Genomic DNA, 26,563 nt, shown 5'->3' with positions numbered 1-26,563 from the left:
TTCCCTTTAGGCAAATGCTTCAACACAGCTTCCACCTCATCCTCATAAATCTCTCTTTCCAATTCATTTGCAGAAACATTTGATACCTGGTGAGACGAACCAAGTGAAACAAAGACTCTCTAGCTGCAATGACATCAGAAGATATAACCTCCTCTGTGGACCCAACAAATGGTGATAAAAGTCCATACACACATCTAGAATACAAGCAAGATCAGCAATCAATACTCCTTGCCTATCTTGCATCTTGACAATATTCTCATGTGCATGCTTTTGCTGTAAACGAGAAAAGAACGTATGTGACTGACAATTAGAATCCATTAGGGCATCCATTCGATCCATAAGCTTATATCTCACATATTGATTCTCATGCAATGCTGCCACCTGATGGAGCAACCAATCAATAGCTATCTCAATGTCAGGGCAAGAACCATCCTCTTAAACCACCTGGTTCAAATCAACCAATAACGATTCTAGGTTCTGCAACTTCTCCCTAAAATATGATGCATTATGAATCCCATACTGGTGGGCAAGCTTTTGAATATTGAACATACAACACTCCCAAGCTGACACCCCAACAGAGATTACATGGCCTTGAAAGTTTTGTAACACCTGCAACATAAACAAATGGAAAACAGTATGCTCCAAGAAAGTCTGGTTAACCTTAAGAGGAGCCTTTCCCAATAATGTCCTATAAGCATCCACAGAATGGCTATGCATCTCCAATACCAAAGGGAAATGATCTAACAAAATATGATTATATTCCACCTGCATGGACAATATGATTATATTCCACCTGCATGGACAATATGATTATATTCCACCTGCATGGACAATATCTCTGGTAGAAACAAATCATCTGGCAAATATACATTCGGTCCAAATGAGCTCTTGTACCCACGTACTTTTGAGAGGCATATATAAAACCTCTCTCATGTGGGTGTAGCCATGACCACATATCTTATTTCAAAACTTGATTGGCAAACACATTCCAGCTAAGCCTCTCCATCCCATCCATAATAGAGTGAGGTGTAGAAGCATGCTCCGGTAATTCACATACATTGAAATTGCCCAACACAAAGCTAGGCTTAGCGTTGCACAAACACAATAAATCGTCCCATAACTAACAACGTTGTGCAATACCATTGGGCACATACAGCCTCACAAGCCATAATGTTTCATCCATAAACTCCACCCACAACAATGAACTGCCCCTGGACATCTTGCATAACCAATGATGGCTTAAACTGAGATTTCATTGCAACAATCATTACCCCTTATTGTGTAGTGGGGTGCCCACTATAAAACACATGAACTTCCTTGTAATCATATACTTGTCCAGCCATGGAATGTTGTTTATGATCCACAGCACAAAACATATCCCATTGACCTTAAAACACAGTACGCCACATGTGATAATTCTTGGACTGTGAACACACACCTTTTACATTCCAAAGAGCAATCTTTGTAATCCATCAAAACATAAAGCCAATCAATGAGAGGTACCACCATCGGCCTCTCTTTCCTTAAAATATTACATAGGATCCTCAATGCCTTCACTCTCCATCTGTTTCCATACTCTTCGTAGCAAAACATCCACCCATTCCTTCTCACCTAAAGGACCCATGGGCATCACTAGCTGACGTATCCTGTCTCCACTTGACATCCGGATACTTCTTATCCGAGGTTGAGACCATAGCCCCTTTTTTATCAAATAGAAGAGGAAAATTTACTTGATTTTCTTTCATAACTTGAGGTCTCAAATTAGAACAAGACCTCCCCAATAGTATGCATGGCCAATGGTAACAATTCCCACATAGTTTATGGAAAGTCTACAACCTCCACCCAAATAGGGCATGCTTGGCACAACATATATCTATACTCTGCCATAGGGCGCCATGGTACAACATGCACCAACTGTCCATCTAGAAATAACGGGACTTTCTGCATAACCAAATCTCTAACTTTCTTTGGATGAGAATAGGACCTCATAGAATCCTCTGGGACCGTCAAAGATCTTCTCCACAAAATTACCATCTAATAAATCATGTAACCAATCTGTAATCGTGTTGAAGAATGGAATTCATCTAGTAAAAAAGAAAATTGCAGCCTTGTTATGAAAGGATTCCACTTGTGCCACAAACCGACATGTTTCCACTTGGGCATCTACCACTTCCTCTATTAGAACATTGGTAGCCCTAACATGATTTTCCAGCACATATGGCTGCAAAATCTGATTAGCTTGTGCAACTTGAAAGTCAAAAGCCACCTCATGGTTCTCTTCCTGAGGTGCATTAAGAAGCAAGGTATCGTGAAGCATCCGACTAGTCTCCTTCTCTCCATATTCACCGCCGATCAATCTCTGCCTTTTAGCCCGATCTTCAAACTCTGGCTCTGGCCCTCCACCCTCAAACTTCTCTGCATCTTCTATTGAGACATGTGCCCTCTACAAAATCCATATCTATGGTTCCCTGACTCATTTCCACTGCTCAACACCAAAAATTAATGCTTCCACCAGAAGAAGGAGAAGAGTTATGTTTCAACCCTGCAAACAAAGAGGAGAAGATCCACTGCCTGGATGGAAAATCTGTCTGCACGAGTGGCTCCAAAAGGGGGTGGTAAAACCCCCAACACGGTTGGTAGAACCGCTTCAGGCTCACCCACAGAGAGAAATTAGGGCAAACACAAATACTATGCAGGCTAAAAATCTGCACGCGGCTATGATCGCGAATTCTCCACCGCCTAGATGGAAAATCTCTCGGCACGGTTGGTGGAACCACTTCAGGCTCAACCACAAAGAAAGTAGGGCAAACTCAAACACTGTGTACTCTCTCTCTCTCTCTCTCTCTCTCTCTCTCTCTCTCTCTCCCCCCCCCCAATGTCTACACTCACATAGACATTGGGGTTAAGATAGAGCTTTGCATAACTCTCTCCCTCCTTGCTCCATACCCATTTGTGTAGCTCCATTGGAGACATGGTTGAGGACCCTAGTTTCACCACAAGAGAGAGGGTTGCTCAATCTTGAACAGCTAAGGGTGCAAACCAACTATGACCCTTTATTTTCTCCCTTCCTCTTCCTCATGCAAGGTACAAGAGTTCCCATTTTGGTGAACACTTTTCATCATGGATTGAAGACCAATGGAGGCGTGGTTGAGGACCCTAGCTTCTCCACAAGAGAGGGTTTCTTGAATAAGGATACAAACTTTTATGACCCTTCTTCTCCTCGTGCAAGGCACAAGAGTCCCCATTTTGGTGAGCACTCTTCACCATGGATTGAAAAGGGAATTGTATGAAGAAGCAATTTCTTCACACTTTAATCTCATTAAAACTAAATCTTGAAAATTTTGTGGTTGAAAGCTTCTTTTTGATGGGCACTTTTGCTAGGCAATGGCCAAAATTTGCTTTAAGAGTGTTATTATACAGTTAATAACTTCATAACCCACTGTCGTAATTCGTTTTCAAGCATCCGATCCTTAGGGTCGTTTCTATTTGATGATCTGCACACTTCAACATGGCTCTTTCTCTTCGCCAGAAGCAAACAGGTGTGTGCAAACCCTAATCCTTTCTGAACAAATTAGCTCTAAAGTTTCACAAGAACAAACAATTGTGTTTTAGGGTTAGGGTTTTATTTTTCACTTTCTCTCTGTGCTGATGATCATGAACAATCCTTAAACGTTTTTTTCCCCTCAATTTTGCGTTGTTTTGTTGTGATTGAGGACGCTATTATGGTGTCATTGACTTTGCATTCTGCTAAGCTTGCATATAAGAATGGAGATTTGAAATGATTAAGGTAGTTTTAGCTCATGGATCTGCCACTTCAAAGAAAGAGAAGTGGTTAATTTGAATCAAAGCCTTTTTATTTGGAGTGAGTGAATCTCAACCAGTTCTGGAAAGATTTGATGTGAAGGAGGGCTTAACACATCTGAATATCAAACTCTCGACTATGTGTGACCTAACTTGTGATTATATAAGGGTAGTCAACTCCCTTTCCTTCATTTCCTTTAGCAACCCTCTACCTTATGTTGCCGTGGCACAAAGAAATACACCATTTCATTGCTGTTTGTCCAAGTAGCAAAGGAGGCACACCTGTTTTGTAATCATGTGCAGCCGGTGTAAATGTCCAATAATGATCTAAGGATCAGCTTATGGTATTCGGCAGGGGATGCAAATTCTAACATGCCCTTTTTGGATGTGGTTGGGGGCATACTGTATGCCATTCTGGACAATCAGTTATTGTGCTCTGCCTGGCTATTATGGTTTTTAAGACATGATGATGGATGCTAGCGTTTCATCGAAGCAAACATTTTCCTGAATGCCTGGGTACCAGCAGGTGAAACTCTGGTGAAGTAAATTCTTCTCTTTACCACTAGAGGTCAATCTCACCGATCAGTGGCCACCAAGGCACTTCAGCCTGTTTTTGCTGCTAAGAGAGTGAATGCTCATTTCATTTGAGGTGGTTATGAGCATTCTTGTTCTGCCTGGGCATGGTCACCTTGGCCTGCACTTTCTAATGCAGGGTTTGAAAGGCTGAAAATGAGGCAAAGTGTGGTGTTGAGAAATTTGGCATGTACAGAAAAACAACAGTCCCAATAATATAGTGAACAACACCAACGCTTTTGATATCCACACACACACGGTTCATTGCTGGCAGGGGGATCACTGCTATCTGAAGGGCATAGATGGTGCCATGGCAGTCCCAGCAATTATGATTGCTGTGGGAGAGCCTCCCTCTTATCTGCTTAGAATGCATGGTAATGTGTACCTTGCTGCAGTAAGAAGGCAAGATAGACCTGGTGATGTGGTTGGTTGTTTATTGGTATTATGGTTTCTCCTCATGGACAGGAGTATCATTTGCTCTAAGGCTTTGATATTCTGTGCTTGCATGCAGATGCTGTGGTGAAGATGCTGAACTTGAACCATTCGGTTGTGAGTGGTGGCACAGCTGATGAGGAGGTTTACAAAGTATTAATCCTAGATCGCTTCTGCCGGGACATTCTCTCTCCTTTGATTCGTGTTAATGATCTCCGAAAACACGGGATAACCCTCTACTTCACCATTGACAAAGAAAGGCAAACTATACCGGATGTGCCAGCTGTATATTTTGTCCAGCCCACTGCCTCTAATGTGGAAAGGATCATCAAAGATGCATCAAAGGGGATCTATGAGAGTTTTCATCTGAATTTCTCCTCTTCCATCCCACGCCCTCTTTTGGAAGATCTTGCAGCAGGCACACTCAAGGCTGATTGCATTCAGCGCGTCTCCAAGGTGTATGATCAGTATTTGGAGTTTGTCACATTGGAGCATGGCATGTTCTCTTTTGCCCAGCCACTCACATATGTGCAGCTCAATGATCCCCAAGCACAGGACAAGGACGTGGAGGCAGCAGTGGAAGGTATTGTAAATGGGCTATTCTGTGTTCTAGTCACTCTTGGGGTGGTCCCAGTGATCCACTGCCCCAAAGGTGGACCTGCAGAGATGGTTGCATCGCAGTTGGATGCCCGATTGAGAGATCACCTGGTTGCACGAAACAACTTGTTCACAGAGGCCGGACATCTTGGTAGCTCTTTCCAACGTCCAATTTTGTGCATCTTTGACAGGAATTTTGAGCTTACAGCTGCTGTGCAGCATGTGTGGAGCTATAGACCAATGGTGCATGATGTTTTGGGGATGAAGTTGAACAGGGTAGTGCAAGGTGGGAAGCCTTATGAGCTAGATGATTCAGATTCTTTCTGGGTTACAAACAGTAGTGCACCCTTTCCTAAAGTCGCAGAGATGGTGGAGGCACAGCTGAATAAGTACAAACAAGATGTTGATGCAGTGAATAAACGGACAGGCAGCAAAGGAGAGATGGATTTTGATGATCAGGAGCTACTTGGAAACACGAAGCATCTAATGAGTGCTGTAAACTCTCTCCCAGAGTTGACTGAGAGGAAAAAGATGATAGACAAGCACACAAACATTGCCACTGCTCTCTTAGGGGAAATCAAGGTAAGGTCTTTAGATGGATACTATAACCTAGAGGATGATATGCTTGGGCGAGGGAGTGTTGATCGAAATGCACTTGTGACTGTTCTCAAGGGCAAGGGGACCAAGGAGGACAAACTCCGAACTGCAATTGTATATTTGCTAGCAGTAGAAGCTACCCCTGCCATAGAAGTTGAAGCTATTGAAGGAGCTCTTAGAGAGGCAGATATAGACCTTTCATCTTTCCTCTATGTCAAAAAGATAAAATCTCTCAACTCAACTCTGGCAGCAGCGACTGGGGGAAGTAGAAGCAACCTAGTTGATTGGGCTGAGAAGCTCTATGGGCAATCACTTAGTGCGGTTACAGCAGGTGTGAAAAACTTGCTATCAGGAGGAAGGCAGTTGGCTGTCACAAGGGCAGTGGAGGCACTAATGGAAGCTAGACCTGGACCTGAAATGGAAGCATATCTTGTTTTTGATCCAAGGTCTCCAAAGACGAGCTCTAGGGGACATGTGCAGGGACCATTCAAGGAGGCAATCGTCTTTATGATAGGAGGAGGAAACTATAATGAATATTTGAGCCTACAAGAGCTTGCACAACGACAACCACCTGTCAAGAATATCATCTATGGAACAACCGAGGTTCTCACGGGGAGAGAGTTTGTGGAACAGCTTGGAGTTTTAGGAAGGAAAATGGGTTTGGGGGGTAACACACAACCACAGTAACCATTAATATCCAACCTTAGTACAATTTCTTGTAAGACCTATGATTATTTGTATTGATAAAGATGGTGATGGTGCGAACACATTCCGCGCGGATGTTGCTGCTGTAGCAATCAAGTTGAGGAGTACTTTAATGAGTATGCTTAACCTTAGAGAGTGTTCCTCCTGTGATCACATGTCTCGACTCACATGTTCATTTACACTTGCAGATGAGAAGCTTTGTTTCTGTATTGAGTTGCTTTGAGGTCGAAGTTGACATATTCAGTGTTTTTGCAGCATCATTGTAGTGATGGCTATTTCCAGGGACTTCCAAGGTAAGATGATTTGGTCTTTGGATACTTTTCCACTGGGTGGACTCCCATGGGTGGATCACCTCCAGCTTGAGACGAGTCATCACCTCCGATATCTCTTTTCATCCTATGACATGGAGAAAGAGTAGTAGTAAGAGCATGGAGGAGGAGGATGATGAGCCTTCTCATCCCTATGACATGTATAATATGCATGTCCATTATGTGTATGGTATGTTAATATGTATGGTATGTACATATGCATATGGTTGTGCAAGGTATATGCCCACATCATGGTATGATATGTCTCCGCATGTATGATATGCCCACATGTGCCACATGGTGTCCTGACTTAAAAACTACACTGCCACATTAGTAACCCTATAAAAGAAAATCGTGCCAAAAAAAGGAGGTAATTTTTAAAATATCACCAACATAAAGAATGAGAACAAAGAGTACAAAGTAGCTAACTTTCGTATATTGAACAGGTGGGACTCATTGTCTAGCATAATCAAAGCCATTTATCTATTCAATTCATGAGCGCACACAACAAAGCCACACGAGGAAGCCATGGAATAGAGAAGATGAATAGTTCTTTCTTGTCGTGTTCATGAATAATTCAATTAGAAGGGAGAAGACGTAGATTGTGCTTCATTTTGGGTCACTATCAGAGCATGCATGATGTCTCTCCATGAATGAAGTCAACTCCTCTACCTAACAAGGCAACACAGCTTACATATCTCTTAGGTAAATTAGTTGCTTACATATCTCTTAACAAAACTAGTTAAGGTATTGGAACATTTACCAATCCAATGGTAGCACAGTATTGAATGTGGCATGCATGTTTTGTTGAGGTAACCTCACCCATGTAGCCACTATCCAACACCTTTCAAGTAGACATTACAAATCTCATTTTCCACTTTCGTTGCTAAGCAAGAGATGTGTACATTATGAAAACAAAACCCCCACTGCAATAGTTCATGGCATGATGCTGCCTGAACAAAAGTTTACTAGAAAACCATATTTGGCACAGTTGAAAGTGTGTTTGGTTGCATTGCCTAAATAAAAAGTACTAAATAAAGTGAGAATCAAACTAGATCCCAAGGTTAAAAGGTTGTAGATGCAAGTGAGCAAGGATGTTATTTTTTATGAGATGAGTAATTGGTATACACCAATGAAGGAATTCCATATAGAGGCTGATGTAAACAATAATGTGGTTGCAAACAAATGGAGAGCTGCAATCACATGTGCTTAGTGGACCTGGAGAGTCCTCTAGTAGTGGGTCTATTGTTAGAGCTTGGTCAGGAAGATTGAGGCAAAATGCCATGAATTTTGACACATCATTAGTGGCACTACATGTGTTTAAAATTCAAAAAATTTACATGTATCACGAAAGGCAAAAGAGAACATGAATCAACCTTTCATAATGCATGATGTTTCAGCTTGTCATTTTAATGGGGATAGTGGCTCAAAACAGAGCCTTGATGAGGAGTTTAGGATCATGTCTGTTATTACACCATGTACAGAGAGCCAAAGAGGTGTTGAGAACACTTGGTAGTAGTGCTCCAGGTGCAAGCATGTCTACGAGGGTCTGATATCCAGTGGATAGTTTGAGATATGATGGGTATATAACCCGTCATTATGCTTAACGAGGGTCAGATATCTAGTGTGGCTGGATTAAGATGTGATGGGTATACAGTCCGTCATTATGCTTATGTGGTCAAAGCAATACAAGAGATAGAGTCCACATATTTTAAGGAGGAGGCACTTAGACATAAGCATTGGGATGATGCTATGGATAAAAAGATGGCTACATTGAATCCAAATGAGACATGAAAGTTGGTGCTTTTTCCTAAGGAGAAGAAGGCAATTGGATGCAAGTGGGTCTATAAAGTAAGAAAAATTCATATGGGTCTGTGAGTAGGTAGTATAAGGAAAGATTGGTACCCAAGGGATATGCACAGACCTATGACATTGATTATAAGAAAACTTTCAATTCGGTTTCTAGGATGGCAATAATGAGAGCAAACGTTGCTATGTTTGTAGCTAAGAAAATGGTCTTTACATCAAAAGGATGTCAAGAATGCATTTCTACATGGTGATTTACAAAAGGAGGTCTACACGGTGTAGCCACTAGGATATAAGAACCATGTGCATGTTTGGTAAGATTATGGGTGATATGCCGCAAGTGGTTTACAAGCTCTGTGATATATCCATTTTGGTTTACTAGAGTTATGACATAGTTATAGCGCCAGTTCATATAGTCAGGTTTACTAGAGTTATGACATAGTTATAGTGCCAGTTCATATAGTCAGGTTTACAGGCTGTGTGATATATCCATTTTGGTTTACTAGAGTTATGGCATAGTTATAGCGCCAGTTCATATAGTCAGGTTTACACTATGAACTGACCATTTGCATGTTATAGTAAAAGATTATTTTCCCTTATAGTATGTACTCTTATCTTTATGTTATGGTTGTAGAGAAGAGAAGATAATAGAAGAAAATTCAACCATCCATCTCTCTTGTGTGCTTGTCTACTCTGTGTGTGTGTGTGTGTTTTCTCATAAGGATCTCAAGTTCACCCTCTCCTTCGCATTCTTCTCAGTCACAAACATAATACCTAAAAGCTCAGAGTTGGGAAAAATAAAGCCAATCTATATCTTCAGGATGATTCTCAAAATTTTATGGAACAGGAGATCCCATTCACTATCTAACGAAATTCAATTAAATTTACAAGGCCATGGGAAGGATTGATGAGCCCACCAAGCTCTGTTCATTCGTACTTTTCCTTGAAGGCAAAGTGGGCTAGTGGTTTAGGTCCCTAAACCCATATGAAAAGGCTAGCTATAGAGATCTTGTGACACATATTCATTGTAGGATTCTCACCTAACGGAGACAGATGGAGCCCCATCGAACAAATCTATAACCTCAAACAAGAGGAGGGAGAAACAGTGCAGGACTATATCGCTAGAACCAAGTATCTCCACATGAGATGCACTCAAGACTAGACAAATTCTCATTGATCAATTTATGATTGATCTCAAGAACAAGAGGATAACCATCTCTACATCTTTGATGAGTGTTTTCGTGCAAAGCAATAGACCTAGTAGACAATCTGCAAGATAAGGATGTAGAAGTTATCCACCCGAACCAAGAGATAGGGGACACATCCTCCAAAGCCTCAACGGCTAAGGGTACCCGACAAACACCAGCTAGAGTCCTAGTCAAGGACATGAGCATGGACGAGTTGGCAAAAAATCTGCTCAACCGTTTAGGCTAGCAGTGGTGGCAGGGCCAATCCCAAGAGCAATCCCAAGGCCACCCCAGCCAGTTCCTCAAGTAGGACACCGACATTTATTTCATAGAGAGATATGGTTTGGTGTGCAATCTACAGCCGTCAAAACCATACAAGCACGGAGTGTCCAGTACTTAGGCCTAACAACAATATTGTGCTCTCATTGCCATCACCAATACTTGAGCAAGTGATCAAGTAGTACGAACTATTGACCCCGCCTGAGCATATCCCAGATCCTATTTCTTCAGAGTAGCCAATCATAGAACCAGTAAGAAAACCTCAACCTTTAAGAGGTCGTAGGCCAAACCCGTGGGTTGTGACCATTCTTAAGAAGCTGTAAAAAGAACCAGTTCTGAGCTTGAAACGAATCCAACTAGATTCCACATTGCTAGATGTAGTGAAGGAGGGCTCAATGGGAGGTGAAAATTGGCCTTCCATGGGTCATCATAGTCACCACAATATTTTCTCTGATGTAATAGGCCAATGACGACTTTATTTTGACCCCATTAGAGGTACCGCCTCCTATAGGGACGGATCAGTGCACATACCCTACACATTGGTAGGTCCAAGCCCACCTCTGAGTGAGTTTGAGCCAAGTGAGCGTGAATATCACACGAGGAATATAGTAGCCCCACACCTCTGAGTGAGTTTGAGCCAAGTGAGCGTGAATATCACACGAGGAATATAGTAGCCCCACAACCTTCTTATCCTCGAAAATCCGAGTCCTAAAATAAGTTCTCTTTTACAAAGGAACTCTTAACTTTGGAGAGACTTACCTGACTAGATGATTGTGAATTTAGGAGCCCACACTCGTGAACTTGAAGAGAAGAAGGATGAACCGGGGTACATTGAGAGCTCTTCTTCCATACCTAAGACAAAAGGACAACCAAGAGTGCCCATGAATAAGCTAGGACACTACTAATAAAATGAATGTCGTGCTACCTTTCGTTTATAAAGGCACGATGGTCTCTGTAATCTCAAATGGTAACGCTAGTGTGTCAGCATAATCACCAAGGATTGTTGGGAGGCCTAGGGAATCCCAATGTATGTATGTATATATAAATAAATAAATAAATAGATAGCTGAAAAGTTATATATAAGTAGATATATACCTATATATGTATACTTATAGATATATAGATATATATAAGTATACCTATATACCTCTACACACACACACACACACACACACATACATGTGTGTGTGTGTGTGTTTTCAGTCTTCTATATTAGCAGTCAAAGAAACTCTAAGAACCTTATCCAACTTGACCAGTAAAAACATTAAACATGATTATATAGCAATGGTTTTGTGTACAATAATCATGTTTTAAGTAGCCAGTTACTCCATTTGGTGAAAAAAACATTTTTTATTGTAGAGCATAAACAACGAAAATACTTTGAGAGAGAAGATCCTATTACCTGCATCCATCCAAACAGACAAACAAAGAGTTAGCATGTGTGTGTCTTGCAAGTGTCATAGGATCTACCATGTGTTATAGATGTCACCCAAAATATCTTATGATTTATATGGTAAAGGGATCTTAGACCCTTGATATGTAATAGGTTTGTCATCTTAGTATCATCTATAAGGAATCAATCCGCCAAAACTGATCCATTCATACTAAGGGATTAACGCTAGATAAGAAAAAGTGTAGGTCTAGTATATTTTTTTGGAAAGGCACCAAATTACTTGCTAATTTGTGTAAATCAATCATCTGGAAATTATCCCCAAAAAAGAGATGCACAATAAAATAACAATATGCATGAGTGTGTGTGTGTGTGTGTGTGTGTAGATAGATACATAGATAGTAATATATATATATATATATATATATATATATATCTACACATATATATGTATAAATATGTAGATACACACACACACACACACACACACACATAGAGGTAGAGGTAGATAGGTAGATAATAGTTATATATATGTATACATGAATTGAAGGCAATAAATGGAAACGGGCCTCTATAGCACCCTCTACTCCCTCATACCACCTTGTCAAGACACGCACACACTCTCAAAGCAAGAGAAAATCCCAATAATCCCTTAGTGCAAGAGACTAAGAAATAAGAAAGAACATCTAGAGAAGAGAGATAGTTGAAGGGGCTCAGATTGATGAGCAAACAGTTGAACAAGCTGTTAATGTGAAGGGCTAAAAACACACACCCAATCTAATCCACTCTTAACCTTTTTTTTAAAAACACACTCAAAATGAACGCAAAAACTCTCACACTCTCTCTCTTACATAAAAAAGACTTGTTTTAAAAATATATATATATTAAGAAATAACGAGTATATCTCTTGTGAGAAAGGGATACAAAAAAGATGTTTTGAATAAGAGAATCTAAGAGGATCCCTCTCCTTCCTCACTACCATCTACCTTGCAGCAAATACATAAATGGACTTTCACCACTCATGATGAACAGGTGCAACAAGACACCCAGTTGAAGAGATTCGAATAGCACTGCTATCTCATCCTCGTTGGGGTATAAGTTTTCCTGCATGAAAAAGACTTGAATTCTTTGACTGATGCACCCGCAAAGATCATGACATAGTTGACCTCCCTTCTTGCTAATGATGTTAAGATCTACTCTCACCCCCTCCTTTTTTGTAACACATATGATGGTTTATATAGATGTCCAAAATCTCTCTATTTCTCTCCTTTTACTTTTATAAAAGAATGGTGCTCCTCTCTTATTGTGAGTCGTGCTTGTCCCTTGCTTAAGATAGCTTTCTTGTTTTGTTTTAAAAAAAAACTACTCCTTTTAAAAAAAAAATATTATTTTTTAGGCCGGTTAAGGAAATGAAGAAAATATTCTTTTTTCACCCAAAAATGGGGTGTGGAGTCTATCTATGCATGGGCAACGGATGGGTAGTGCACAGCCACACGAGGACAAGCACAAGCAAGATGGGCAGCCAACGTTGGTGGACACCCCTGAAAAAGGCTTGCAAATTCACACCATCAAGCACCCAAGCATTGGGTGCCGAGCCACAAGACCAAGAGCCACCACAAGGCCAAGAGTCACAAGAGCCACGCCTCTTAATATGTAAAGAGAGGGGATAAAGGAGAGCCCCCTATGTACACGATTTTCTCCAAAAGAAAAAAGATTTTTTTGATCTCTACTAAGTTTTAGGGAAAATGCTAAATATTCAAACTTATTCCAAGGCACAAGGTGTGATGCCAAGAGTTATTTGCCTAAGATAATTTCCATCATTTATTGCCAAGAAATGCATAGACCCCACTGTGTTCGATGTAGTTGTTCCTCCCTTCCTACGAGATCCAAAGAAAAGGAGAAAAAAATCCCGATCTTATGAACCATCTCCCAATGAATTAAGGCATTCATGGCTTACATGCTATATCTTGGATAAGTCTACTTCAGAATCCTCTTTACCATACCATATTTGTCCAAAATGGGTGAAATAAGGCTTGAGACCCCAACTATTCACTGGGGTATGCTCACGTCTACATAAATATGTAAGGTGGTAGCTCCCATTGTCATAAACCTCTTTGATGATAAATGGACCTTCCCAACACTGCAAGAATTTTGCATTAAATCACTTATCGAGACAGTTTTCATATCTAATCACTAGCATGTTTTTTGTAGACCTTTTTCCTTGAGTAAGGAATCAAATTTCTTCTTAGCATCCTAAGAAGTGGTTATAAAGTGATCAATAGCTGTCTCTCTATCCAATTCAAAATGACGCAAGGCAATGAGTCTATCTTGGAATAGATCATTAGGATCCCTGTTTATCTTCTTCAAAAACTCTACACTTGGTACATCAACTTCAATAGGAGCAAGTGCCTCTTGACTATAAACGAGATGAAAGGGAGTAAATTGTGTAGAGGCTTTAAAGGTAGTCCTATATGCCCAAAGTGCTCCATCCAAATGCCGATCCCAAGTCCTTGGCTTAGCTTCCACATGTTTAGCTATGATTTTGCACAAGATACCATTAATCTTTTCCACTAAACCATTACACTGTGGGTAATAAGGAGTAGAATATCTATCTGATATTGAGTCTATCAAGGATCTGTTTCAATATACCTTGTCGAAAGCCTGGATCACAATCTGAAACCAATTCCAAATGTGCACCAAAATGGCAACATATATGAGAAAAGATAAATCTAGAAACTGTAACTTTTGTCACCCTTGGGACATGCACTGCTTCAGCCCATCTAGTCATATAATCCACTACAGCCAAAATGTAAACTTTGCCATTATGAGTCCTAGGCAAAGGTCCAATAGCATTAATACCCATTTCTCAAATGATCCATAAGCCACAATAGGTTGTCTTGGCCCGTGCATCAATCTCTTATCATCAGCTAATTGACAAGCATGACAAGTTTTACACCAATGAACCACATCAACATGTTAACTAGGCCAAGTATATATCCAAAAGTTTTTTAATCTTGGATGGGTCTAGTGAAATTCCCTTTGTTGAAACTAAATGGCCGAGTAGAACTACTTCTTTCTTGGAAATCTTACATTTCTCATAGTTTAATTGCCCACCCAAGCTATCCAATTGTTTTGCAAACCTTCCACTCTCAAACAATGTAAAATGTGAGGGCTATAAATACAAAAATCATCACTATATACCATGATAGACTTCCCAAAGAATGGCTGAAAGACATAATTCATATACCTTTAAAAGGTTAAAGGGAAATTTGTCAATCCGAATGGCATCACATGATAGGCAAAACATCCCCATGGAGTGATGAATGTAGTCTTTTTCTGATCGTCTTCTGTAATCCATATCTGAAAACAACTTGAATAACCATCATATACCGTATAATGCTTATAAACAGCCACTTCATTAAGAATTTCATCTTGAAAGGGTAGAGGAATATGATCCTGCTTTGTTGCTACATTAAGTGGTTTATAATCCACACATACCTGCCATTTACCATTCTTTTTAGAAGTAACCACCACAAGAGAAACGCATTCAAATTTTTCTACAATATATATAAATCCAGCTTTTAATAGCCTGTTACCTCTTTAAGCAAAGCATCATGCTATACCACTCCCAACTGTTGCAGTTTTTGAGCTACTGATTTGGCATTCTCCTTCAACTCAATGTGATGTTCTATGGCATCTACTCCTCTAATCTGTGTGTAATAAAAAATGAACAAATTAGGATACCTGTTTAACATATCCAAGAACTCCTTCCTCTCTTTGAGCTTCGAGTCATCTGCTAACATAACTTCCAACTTGCTTTGATCTGCCTTCAACTCTTCTTGAACCTCAGTTGTAGTTTCCCTGTTTACCTGTGAATTAAGTGTCACCCCATCACCTCCATAGATGAATCTCCAGTGTCACTCGTGGTCTTGAATTCCTCTTATGAATATAAATACTCTTCATCAATCTTTGTATCATCTAAATTTTCATCACTGTATATCTTTTTACTTCTTTTCTTTCATGTCATAAACCACTACTTTTTTTCCATTAGGTTGCATCACCAATTGTCTTTTGTCCCATTTTCGAATCACTTTGATGGCGATCATCCCAAAATCAACGGGTAGCCATCTCCCTTGGTTGTCATAACATAAAAATGAACAACACAATAGAAACCCCAAAAACACACCTTAAGATTCTTGATGACTCAGATGTAAATAATTTGTCATCTTCACCTTAATTGGAGAAGCCTGATGTATCATGAGTCCCAACTGGTGCATTAATGGTTCCATCATTAAGCAGATCTTGGCTCCACTTTCTAGTAGGACCTTAAAAACTATTTGGCTTGTAATTACACAATCCAAAGTAGGAACGACATCCTCCTGGACCTCCAATGGTGCTATAAGAACAATAGAAACAGGCTGCTCACTCTTCTTTTTTTTGTAATTTTAATGCTTGTACTTCTATTTACTTTCCTCCTCGCCTATGAACACATAGCAAAAAACTGAGGCCAATTGATGTTAGGTCCCTGCTTCCTCATATCCCCTCTCAAATTATATAGTTCCACGCCATGACCAAGAGTAACAATCCAATTCTCCTTCTCCTTTTCTTCTTACTTCCTTCCGCAATATCTTATTTTTACTTCCTCTTCATGTTCTATTTCCTATCCCTTTCGTCAAATTCCGCTACATGTACCCCCCCATCTAGTAAAGGTGGATTAGGTGCAACCATTGCTATCGATTCTCTAGGTGGAGGATTATTCCACCTATTTTGTATTTGATTACCTCCTTATACAGGTGGATTCCAACTTCTCTTGATATAAAGACTATTATTTTTGCCAAAGCACTTCAATGGATTGAGCCTTGATATACTTTGCTCGAAAAGTTGCTTCTAATTCCGTATACTTTTCATGAATTTTCAGATTTAGAGATAAGAACCATGTACGAGTATTCTTCCGTAACACGATTGTGAAAGCACTTAGCTTTCCCCTTCGAGTGATGTAAAGAGGGACCAAAGTGGCCTATAAATGCTCCTCTTTTCCCTAAAAACTCAACATGTGGAATAAAGGAGATTCCCCTATACACGATTTTCTCCAAAAGAAAAAATATTTTTTTGATCTCTAATACATTTTAGGAAAAATGCTAAATATCCAAGCTTATTCCAAGACACAAGGTGTGATGCCAAGAGTTATTTGCCTAAGATAATTTTCATCATTTATTGCTAAGAAATGCATAGACCCCACTATGTTCCATGCAGCTAGCTCTTCCTCCCTTCTTGCAAGGTCGAAAGAAAAGGGGGAAAAAATCCCTATGTATACATGTATATACATATACATGTATACACACACACACACACACATATATAAACACCTATAAGTATATATATACTCATATACACCTATTATTTTATGTATTTATTTATACTTGTACATATATATATACACACACACACACACACACCCCTATAAGTGTATATATATACTCATATATACCTACTAGTTTATGTATTTATTTATAAGTGTATATATACATGCACACATACATATATTTAATATATATGCTTATATAAGTATATACATATATATATATGTGTGTATACATATATATACATACATATATATATACACACACACACACACACACACACCCCCCCTTATAGTATGTATATATATATACCTATTAGTTCATGTATTTATTTAAACATGTATATACATACATATATTAAATATATATGTTTATATATATGTATGTATGTATGTATGTGTGTGTGTGTGTGTGTGTATACATACATACACAACACACACCATACATATAACACATTTACGTGTATACATACATATATGTGTGCGTGCGCACGCGCCTACATGTATACACTTATATAAACATGTATATTTAATGTATGTATGTATGTATGTATATATATACACGTATAAATAAATACATAACTAATTGGTATATATGAGTATAAACATGTATATTTAAATATGTATGTATGTATGTATACACGTATAAATAAATACATAAACTAATAGGTATATATGAGTGTGCACACACACACACACACACACACACACACGCACGCACGCATATATGAGTATATATGTGTGCACGCATAATATATATATATATATATATACCTATTAGTTTATGTATCTATTTATACGTGTATATATATACATACATATATTAAATATACATGTTTATACTCATATATACCTGTTAGTTTATGTATTTATGTATACATGTATATATACATACATACATATATTAAATATATATGTTTATATTAGTATAAACATGTATATGTCCCGAACAGGTGGTATTGGTATGTCCAGGCAAGGAAGCATTGATTGTAGGCTCGAGCAAGGTGGAGGCTTATCTAAGGCATCTCCCCCTTGTAGCTCCTTGGCCATGAGGAAGATATGACCCCATTGGAGAGGGATGTAGTTGCTCTACATGTGAACATGCATGAATTACTTGCAACAACCCTTTCTTACTGGCTTGGTTGGTTTGACGTGGCATGATGAATTCCAACAGCATGTTGATATTGTGCAATCAACCCACTTGCAAGTGTGACTTTACAGTGCAGATGTTGTGGCGTATTGACAACCAAATGTGCCTCCCCATGATTCAACTACAATCATTGTGGCTGATGCATGCATACCGTGTGGCATCAACTTTGATGATGAAAATGTAGTGGGTGTTTGCATCCTACCATGCAGACAACCATAGCACCTTTTTGTTTTTCCCAATTGTGCCAAACATCTACAAACTCAGTGCAACCAAAAGATCCAAGAAGCTACAAAGGCAATGTTGGCACCACAACAATACTGCTTCCATCTACATTCCAACTTTTCCATGAAAGCACATTAAAAACTGCAGATAACATTAATGGGCAATACACCCTATATATACAACAAGGCAGCTACAGTTTTTAACAACCCCACCTTTGACAAGGGCTTAAACCACTGAAACTGCAGGCCACACTTTGAATTGTAAGCTCTGGATTTAGAGACAGACAATTGAGCTGAATTCCGAAAAAAATCAACTGAATCAATCTAGGCTCGTGAGAGGTGGCAATCCTTCTCCCTGGTGTTTTTCTTGCTTCATAGATTCATAAGAAGTACTTCATTCGGTCATCTCTCTTCATAGCTTTATACACCGCCTGAACCTGTAGAATCACCAAAACCCTTAATTAACCATAGTTTGTTAGCATGCAAACGCTCAGATGTACACACAACCTGCCCACACCTGCATGTTTATGTATATTTTACATCAACATATACACAAAGGCCATCATAATAAGATCAGAGCAACTACAGAAAAAAAAACACAATAAAGAGACCTGGTCACTAGAATCAACTGCCACTGGTCCGATCCTGACAGAAACATATCTTCCCTTGGAGGACAAGCTCAGCTTCACTTCATCCTGCAAAGCAAAAAAAAAAATCCCAAACACCAGAACTTAACTCAGTCCATAATTATTTGTCTTTATCCAGATAATTACATGAAAAGTCGGCAGATGCTCCTCTTACGGATGCATTACATAGCCTAGATCAACTACACGTGACAACTCCAATGTCAATCTCATGAAACAGTAAATCTCGATGATTAAAAAGAACCGATAAGAACCTCTGGGATGGGACACTGAAGAACAGATTCAACTGCCCCAACCATAGCTTGAACAAAGTCATCTCCACCACTTCCAATCGCAGTGAAATTTACTCTGGTGGGGTAGGAATTCACCTGTAGAAGCCATATGTGAACCATTTAGAAGCTCTGAAAGTGCTGTTTGAGCACTTCAGTCTCTCAATTTTGCACAGAAATCAAGCTAAAATTGCTAGCAATCACACTGGCCAGCCTTGTAAAAAGCATTCTGCTGTCAAACGCAACTCCGCAAAGTGTTGTCATAGGACTTCCGTGCAAATGGTCTTTATGGGCTTTCCATTTTAGTGTGACCACCCTGACAGAGGTACAATCTCTACCAAAGTAGCCTTCCTCTCAGAAGTACAGGAACCTATGAGACCCTGGTTGACAAGCAGCATCCACATACCTTGAGTGTGACTGGCAATACCAATTCATGACATTGCACGAGGGGTTTAGGTGGAAAACTTCCGAGTTAAGTAAATTTCCAACACGTGATGTAAAAGGCTACATAAGATTTTCAGAACTTTTGCACCAAAGGCCAATAATAGTCACATGCATGATGCATACCGATGGATGCATTACTGGCTTGTAAAAGACGATAAAGAGTTTTAACATCGTCGCCTTCTACCTCGGAAGGAATGACGTCTGCGTCTGCTGGTACGGTTGCTGAAACATCTGCTGTTGGTACGGAACTCGTGTAGGAGTGGCGATCCGTGTGGAGCTATTGGATCTGCGAAGCCAAGGATGCCATAGACTCTTGGAGTTGCTGTTGGAACTGCTGCTGAAGTTGCTGCAAAGCTGGCTACCATTTCGGAGGGGCTGGTATGTCAACAAGTTCTGCCATGAGAGAAGATGTTGATGTAGAGGCTTCAGGGTGACGAGACTTTGGGGGTTTTTGCTGTTGATGATGCCGCTGGGCTCTATTAAGAACCATCGACGGGAGGGTGCAGCATCTGGAAATCCCGAGAGGAGAGGCTATGTATTGGTGAAGCGGCTATAGACCATCCAGTATAGTAAGGGCGATCCTCTGGGACTGGGCTCGCACGAGAGTTTGCTACTGGAGAAGAAGGTACAGGGGTAGGGGCAGCTACTAATGTGAAGGGTGTATATTCTGGTGTAGAGGGGCGCACCGTGAATGAAGATGGATAAACATCCTCTGAATAGGTGCAGTATTCATGAAAAATGATGCTACGCTCGGGGAGGATAGCGCCCAGATAAGGATGACGCTCGAGTATAAAACAGTAATGATCCTGATATTGTGTAGAAGTACGAACACGCATCACCCACACGTCGAATTCTCGGAGGTGAGAAGTCGGTGTGGCTATCTGAATACGGTAATGAGTGGGCTGGAAAAAGGGGGACACTCTCACTGGAACAGGGGTTGAGACCGGTGGAGAAACACAGGTAGGAGAGGGCACTATGGACTGCGAGGGTGTATCCTGTAAACAACTGTGGAGAGCCCGCAAAAGAATGAAATGGCGGATTTCTGATATGTTAATACTCCACATTATGTGAAGAACGGATCTCTGGGACGGTCTGAGGGATGTCCCAATCTAGGATCTCCTGAACCTTTGAGAGGTCCAATCGAATCCCATCGGAACCGATGATATAGCCTAAGTATTGAACCTCTTTAACGCCGAAGATAGACTTTTTGGCGTTTATGTAGAGCTCATTATCTCGCAAAAGTTACAAGACTTTCTCCACATCTTTCTCAGGCTGCTCCACAATGGCTGAGATAGCCTGAGAATACAACTATGTCATCAAGACAGATGAAAACACACTTAAAAATGAGGACTACGATAATCCTCGACATCATCTTATTGAAGGTTGCGGGTGCATTTGTAAGCCCAAAAGACATGACTACGAACTCGTAGTGACCACACTCTGTCCGGAAAGCTGTTTTTGGAATGTCAGGTTCGAAAATGCGGACCTGATGGTAACCACTCTTGAGGTTGATCTTAGTGAAAAATTTTGCACCGTCTAAACGCTCCAAAATGTACTCAATCCTTGGCATAGGAAACTTATTCTTAATGTTGAGTTTATTCAATGCCCTGTAGCCTACATAAAGGCGTGCAGACTTCTCCTTCTTTTGGACAAATAGGATGGGTGCACCAAATGGTGAGAAAGAAGGCCGAACGAATCTGGCTCGGAGGAGCTTAGATAACTATCTTTCTAGCTCGCCCTCTAAAGTATTGGAAAGACAATAGAGAAACGTGCTAGGAGGTTCTGATCCAAGGAAATCAATATGATGCATTTAAAAAGCTTTTCATCTTTTGCTTTCTAAAAGCTAGCCGCATCATTCCAAGCCTGTAAGGTTGCCCTACAATGCTATCCTGCCACGTGGTAGTGCCACATCAGTATCACCACGTCATCACTCTTTTTTGCTCCCCCAAAAAAAAAATCTTTAGTTAGGACAACAATTAGGTCATCATCAATGTCACCATCTTCATTACCATCAATAGCATCAACACCATCAATAGCATCAATACCATCAATAGCCTTAGTAGTACCATCATGTCATCAACAGCATCAACATCATCATCATCATCAACAGCATCCACATCATCAACACCGCCTTCATGGAGGACTTGGATGCCCAATCAACAACCGGCTGTTGTCTGGAGCATCCAAACAACCTGTCGATCAGGCATCAGAGGTCAGACAACAGCAGTCTCGGCACGGCATGAGGGCAACCTAGCATTTATATGAGAAAAACATTGTTTTTTTCTTGTCCAAGAGCTGGCCGACAACAGTTCTGCTGGTCGACCAACACTCCAAACAAATATATAAGCATCAAGTCGTAAATCAAGTTCATTCAATCATCATTCACTCATTCATCATCACAACATTCAATAGAAGAGTATGTAGGGCCAAAGGTCAACCCCTTTGGGACTGACCAAGGAATCAATCATGTACAAGCTTTTCAACAACCTTTTTGTACCGTATTAAATACACAAAAACCCAGACACCAATCTCTCTCTTCTTCTCTCTCCTTTATCTTAATCATGTTTAAATGAGCATCTTGTTCTTAATCAGGCTTAGGACAATGGATCAATACAACAAGGCTTCCGCGCATGCAACATTGGTATCAGAGCATTCAAACTCAGCCCACTAAGCATAGTCCCAAGAAAGTGCACAGTTCCAACAGAAGAATGCAATAGGGTAGCAGATGGAGTGGTCTGCAACAACAGGCAAAGCTAGAGGAGGCATTCCCTGAGGGTATGTACGCATAACCAGTACATCATTAAGCTCTCAAATCAGTTCTAAAGGCCTAGCAACAGGCAAGATCAGTTCCGACAGGTGACCCATCGATGTGTTCAGGGTAAGGGATAGCAGGCATGGGGACAGCAGTGGAATAGATCCTCAGTTCTTCAGCAAAACTTAGAAGTGGAGATCAAAAGTGGGAGGTGTTCAGACCGAAAAAACCAAAGTCAGTGTCAAAGTCAAAAGTAGAAGTTTAAGGTGAGTAGTCCAAGGAGGAAGGATGACAGAGTGTCCACCACGTCATCAAGTTTAGCAGGAGGGGATGTAACGTGCACACCCATGCCATGGCTAATCCTCAGCATGAATAGCCAAATCCCTGGTTTAATCCATTAGTTTGGGCAGCAATTAGATCATCATCAGTGTCATCATCTTCATTATCATCAATAGCATCAGTGGTACCATCATGATTATCAATAGCATCAACATCATCATCATCATCATCAGCATACACATCAGCATCATGGAGGACTTGGATGCCCATCATGGAGGACTTGGATGCCCAGTCGACAACCAACCATGCAGCCGACTGCTGTCTGGAGCATCCAAACGACCAGTCGGCCACACATCAGAGGTCGGACAACAACAAACTAGGCAGGGCATTAGAGCAACGCCACATTTATATGAGAAAAAACATTGTTTTTTTCTTGTCCAAGGGCTGGCCGACCAACACTCCAAACAAATATATAAGCATCAAGTCGTAAATCAAGTTCATTCAGTCGTCATTCGCTCATTCATCATCACAACATTCAGTAGAAGAGTATGTAGGGCCAAATGTCAACCCCTTTGGGGCTAACCAAGGGCTCAATCATGTACAAGCTTTTTAGCAACCTTTTTGTACCATATTAAATACACAAAAACCCTGACACCAATCTCTCACTTTTTCTCTCTCCTAGTAGACAACAATGCCATACATAACTTCTTGAATTATGCATTGGTCAAGAAAATGAAGTTGCCCGAAACGCCAAGTGCTCATAAGTACATGGTGTCTTTGGAAAAAGGGCATTGATAAGAAGGTGTAGGACACTATTACGATTAATGGTGTCAAAGTGGAGGTTCAAGTGTGTAAACAACCTTTGGACTTTCAAATTACAAATTTAGACGAGACATATTCTCCTAGGCAGGAAAACGCTTTCTAGATTGGGCCAAGCTCTGCAAAGAAATTATTTAAACCGCTCAATTTCTTTTGAGTTTGAAGGAAGAACACACGCCAACATGATGTTCGATAGAGCTAGAGCAATGGATACCGAGGACACAAGAGGTAATTCTTTATGACCTTATTTTTTGTGTTGATTTACTTTGCTATAGACATAATTGAAAGTTATTATGTTGAATTTTCTAATTTAATTCATGAATTTGAAGATATTTTCCTAAAGATTTGCTTGATGGATAACCACCTAGTAGGGAAGGTGATCATTGTATAGATCTAGTGTATGGTAGTGCAATTGTGCTTAAAAATCCGTATAGGCTTAGCAAAGTAGAGCAAGAGTCTAGCTGAATACTTAAAATAAATCAAGTATATATTGCTGTCCATTATTCAGAGAAGGCGACCTTGTCTTTGAAAAGACTTCAGAATGGTTATCCATAGATCAAACTGTTCACCTAAGGTCACTTTAGTTCAGCCTACTGTTTGCAAAGTTTCCCCTCAGAGTTTGCTTTGTGAGCACCATTGTAGAAAATTTTAAAGACTTGCTTCAGCTTCCAACTGTTGATCCCCATCATCATTAACATTCTGCACATGCTAATGTGTGACCGTCCCCTATGCCCGCCTGTCCATATCTGCCCAAAACGCTCACACGTTTGCCATGATGCTTACCTGTCATCCTGCCTAGCTCCATCGTAACTGCCTCCCCCATGACTGTGACAGCTGGAAACAGGCTGGGGTCAACTTTTCTTCACAACCAATCCCTACACTGTCATGGTCGTTGGTCAGCGGAAAGCCTATCAGACCCATATAACTAATTGATCTTGTTTGAGCATAAGATCCTCAGATCTGAACATATCAGCAGTGTCTGTGCACAGTTGAAGTGTCAGATCTTGAACCTGCACGTCGCTGTCAACTGAGAACGATGATGTGTCAAGGATATGTGCCACCTCCCGTCAATCATAATGGCCATACAAGGCTAGGGGTTGGTCTTTCAGGAGGAAAAGGGCTGGCAACTGCACCACTCACCCCTTTTCCTCACATGAGGCCTTTCCTAAGTTCCTTCTATTTTCCTCTTCTCCCTCTTTATGTCTGCTCTCTTCTCCCCTTTCCTCTCCAAAAAAAAAGCATCATACATCATCCAATAATGCTCAATTCTGTGAACAAATTCTTACATACAGGAGAACCTACCTTCTCATTTAACGCCTTCCATTCATCATCCGATGTTCCAGAGATTGTACCTCCCATCACTATGTTTGTAGTTTGTGCAATTCTGCCCTCTGCCTTTGCAGCTTCTGAAAACAGCACCAGAAGGAAGAGGGATTCAGCTCTAAAATGCATTTTAAAGAATGTCTTGAAAAAATAAAGGTATAACAGGTATAACTCCTTGGCACTGCATGGGCATAAGACGGGTGCCCAAAGATTCGGCATGTATATATGTATATATATACCTAGATGAATCTAGGAACACACCCAAATTCACCTTTTAGGAACGTGCATGTTATATACTCATGGTAGTCAACCCACAAGACTATATACTATCAACTCTATTATGCATAGAATGGACTAGATACTACGACATCCCCACTAACATCATCAGTGCCCAATAGTGGGTGTAGAACTCTATATTAAGATATGCTCTCATACACGCACACACACACACACACACACACATAAGAGCATATATTCACACAAAGCCCTTCGTACTGAGTTTCTATCAAACCTCCGGAGATGCAAGGCAGAGTCAGCCATAATGAAGCCTAGCACTAAGGGAAGTAGCAAATAGAAAGAATTAGTGCAGCAAATAAGTATGTATACCATGTATACCTCTATTGTATATGTTTACTGAATGCAATTGGTGCCAAATGTTCATTCCTGAATGTGTGTATTATGTATACATGTGAATATATGTCAGTACTTCAGGATGTAAGGAAGCACTCCTTTATATACCCATATGATCCTTATTAAACCAAAGGATTATTCATGAATTGTAATGCCCCTATTTATAATTATTTTTCACTCTCGATTTTCCTTTATTTTCCTCCTTTAAAAAACATTTTTTCCCTTTTATCCTCTTTTCCCCCTTTTTTTTCCATTACAAGAAAACTCTTTTAAAAACCTTTATGCCATACCTGAGAGTGCTTCGAGGACTGTATCTTGAGGGGGTCTAAAACTTGAACTGGACTGTCCACGGCAAGCCAAGGGCGGAGCACCGTGTGGACTCTGCCAGAACCGAACTTGCACCTTCATCGCCTTCTGCGTATTTGCGTCCTTAAACAGATGCCATGGATGGCAGGCTCCCCCTGCGACCCGAAACCCTAACCCTAAAAACGCTGAATAAACAAGCATGCCCATTGGCTTCAGAAGTGCTAAACCTAATCACAGCTCAGAACGAGCACTGAAACCTTGATGGACACCCTAATCGCAGCTCTGAAACCCTATTCAAAGCTCAACCCTGGCAGGGAAACCCTAATCTCTGCGTGCCCAGTTTCTCAATTTTACCCTGCGTATTTTTCACCCAAGGCGATTCGGCTCGTTTTAGAGCGGAATAATGAGCTGAAGGGGCGTGTTGTGTGCAATTGAGAATGTGGCGGCCACTCGAAAAAAAATCGTCTCACACATCGAGAGATAATGGCCGAGCATCGACCTTCGCCGCCCGCATGTGAAATCGACACCATAGATCAACCCAGCCCTTATTTTAAGGAATGAATTTTCATACAATTTAGTTATGAAATCGGTATTTAGTAAGTATATTTCATAATAAAATCGATTGATTCTATGAATTTCCTTCATTTGATTGATCAAAAAATATATATATCGAACACCGCTTGGCTCCATGA

At 40.4% G+C, this 26,563-nt stretch overlaps 2 protein-coding genes across 3 annotated transcripts; one reads left to right on the top strand and one right to left on the bottom strand.

Annotated features, from left to right (window-relative positions):
- Positions 1-3,232: 3,232 nt before the first annotated feature.
- LOC147619564 (SEC1 family transport protein SLY1-like) lies at positions 3,233-6,852 on the top strand. Its single transcript, XM_086773239.1, has 3 exons — positions 3,233-3,249; positions 3,461-3,539; positions 4,886-6,852. Exons 2-3 carry the CDS (start codon positions 3,509-3,511, stop codon positions 6,685-6,687), a joined length of 1,833 nt encoding a protein of 610 aa, XP_086629365.1. The 5' UTR covers positions 3,233-3,249; positions 3,461-3,508; the 3' UTR covers positions 6,688-6,852.
- An 11,341-nt stretch (positions 6,853-18,193) lies between these two features.
- LOC147619563 (uncharacterized) lies at positions 18,194-26,310 on the bottom strand. 2 transcript variants are annotated; one of them, XM_086773571.1, is made up of 5 exons: positions 25,856-26,310; positions 24,915-25,018; positions 19,304-19,417; positions 19,017-19,100; positions 18,194-18,842 (listed from the first exon to the last, which is right to left on the bottom strand). In XM_086773571.1, exons 1-5 carry the CDS (start codon positions 26,076-26,078, stop codon positions 18,786-18,788), a joined length of 582 nt encoding a protein of 193 aa, XP_086629697.1. In that variant the 5' UTR covers positions 26,079-26,310; the 3' UTR covers positions 18,194-18,785. The 2 variants fall into 2 exon arrangements, with proteins under 2 accessions (XP_086629697.1, XP_086629698.1); XM_086773572.1 differs by lacking the exon at positions 19,304-19,417.
- Positions 26,311-26,563: the final 253 nt, after the last annotated feature.

This window comes from Cibotium barometz, chromosome 33 (genome assembly GCF_041138505.1).
Source record: "Cibotium barometz isolate CiBa-2024 chromosome 33, ASM4113850v1, whole genome shotgun sequence".
NCBI lineage: Eukaryota > Viridiplantae > Streptophyta > Polypodiopsida > Cyatheales > Cibotiaceae > Cibotium > Cibotium barometz.
Note: the sequence above shows the minus strand (reverse complement) of the source record. Positions and strands in the feature narration are given on the sequence as shown.

Coding starts and splice junctions, on each gene's coding strand:
- LOC147619563 (XM_086773571.1), bottom strand. CDS start 26,078: ATGGGCATGCTTGTTTATTCAGCGTTTTTAGGGTTAGGGTTTCGGGTC. Junction 19,418..24,914: donor GGAAGGCGTTAAATGAGAAG/GTAGGTTCTCCT, acceptor TGGCTTCTACAG/GTGAATTCCTACCCCACCAG. Junction 19,101..19,303: donor TTCAGTGTCCCATCCCAGAG/GTTCTTATCGGT, acceptor TTTGCTTTGCAG/GATGAAGTGAAGCTGAGCTT.
- LOC147619564 (XM_086773239.1), top strand. CDS start 3,509: ATGGCTCTTTCTCTTCGCCAGAAGCAAACAG. Junction 3,540..4,885: donor TCTTCGCCAGAAGCAAACAG/GTGTGTGCAAAC, acceptor GCTTGCATGCAG/ATGCTGTGGTGAAGATGCTG.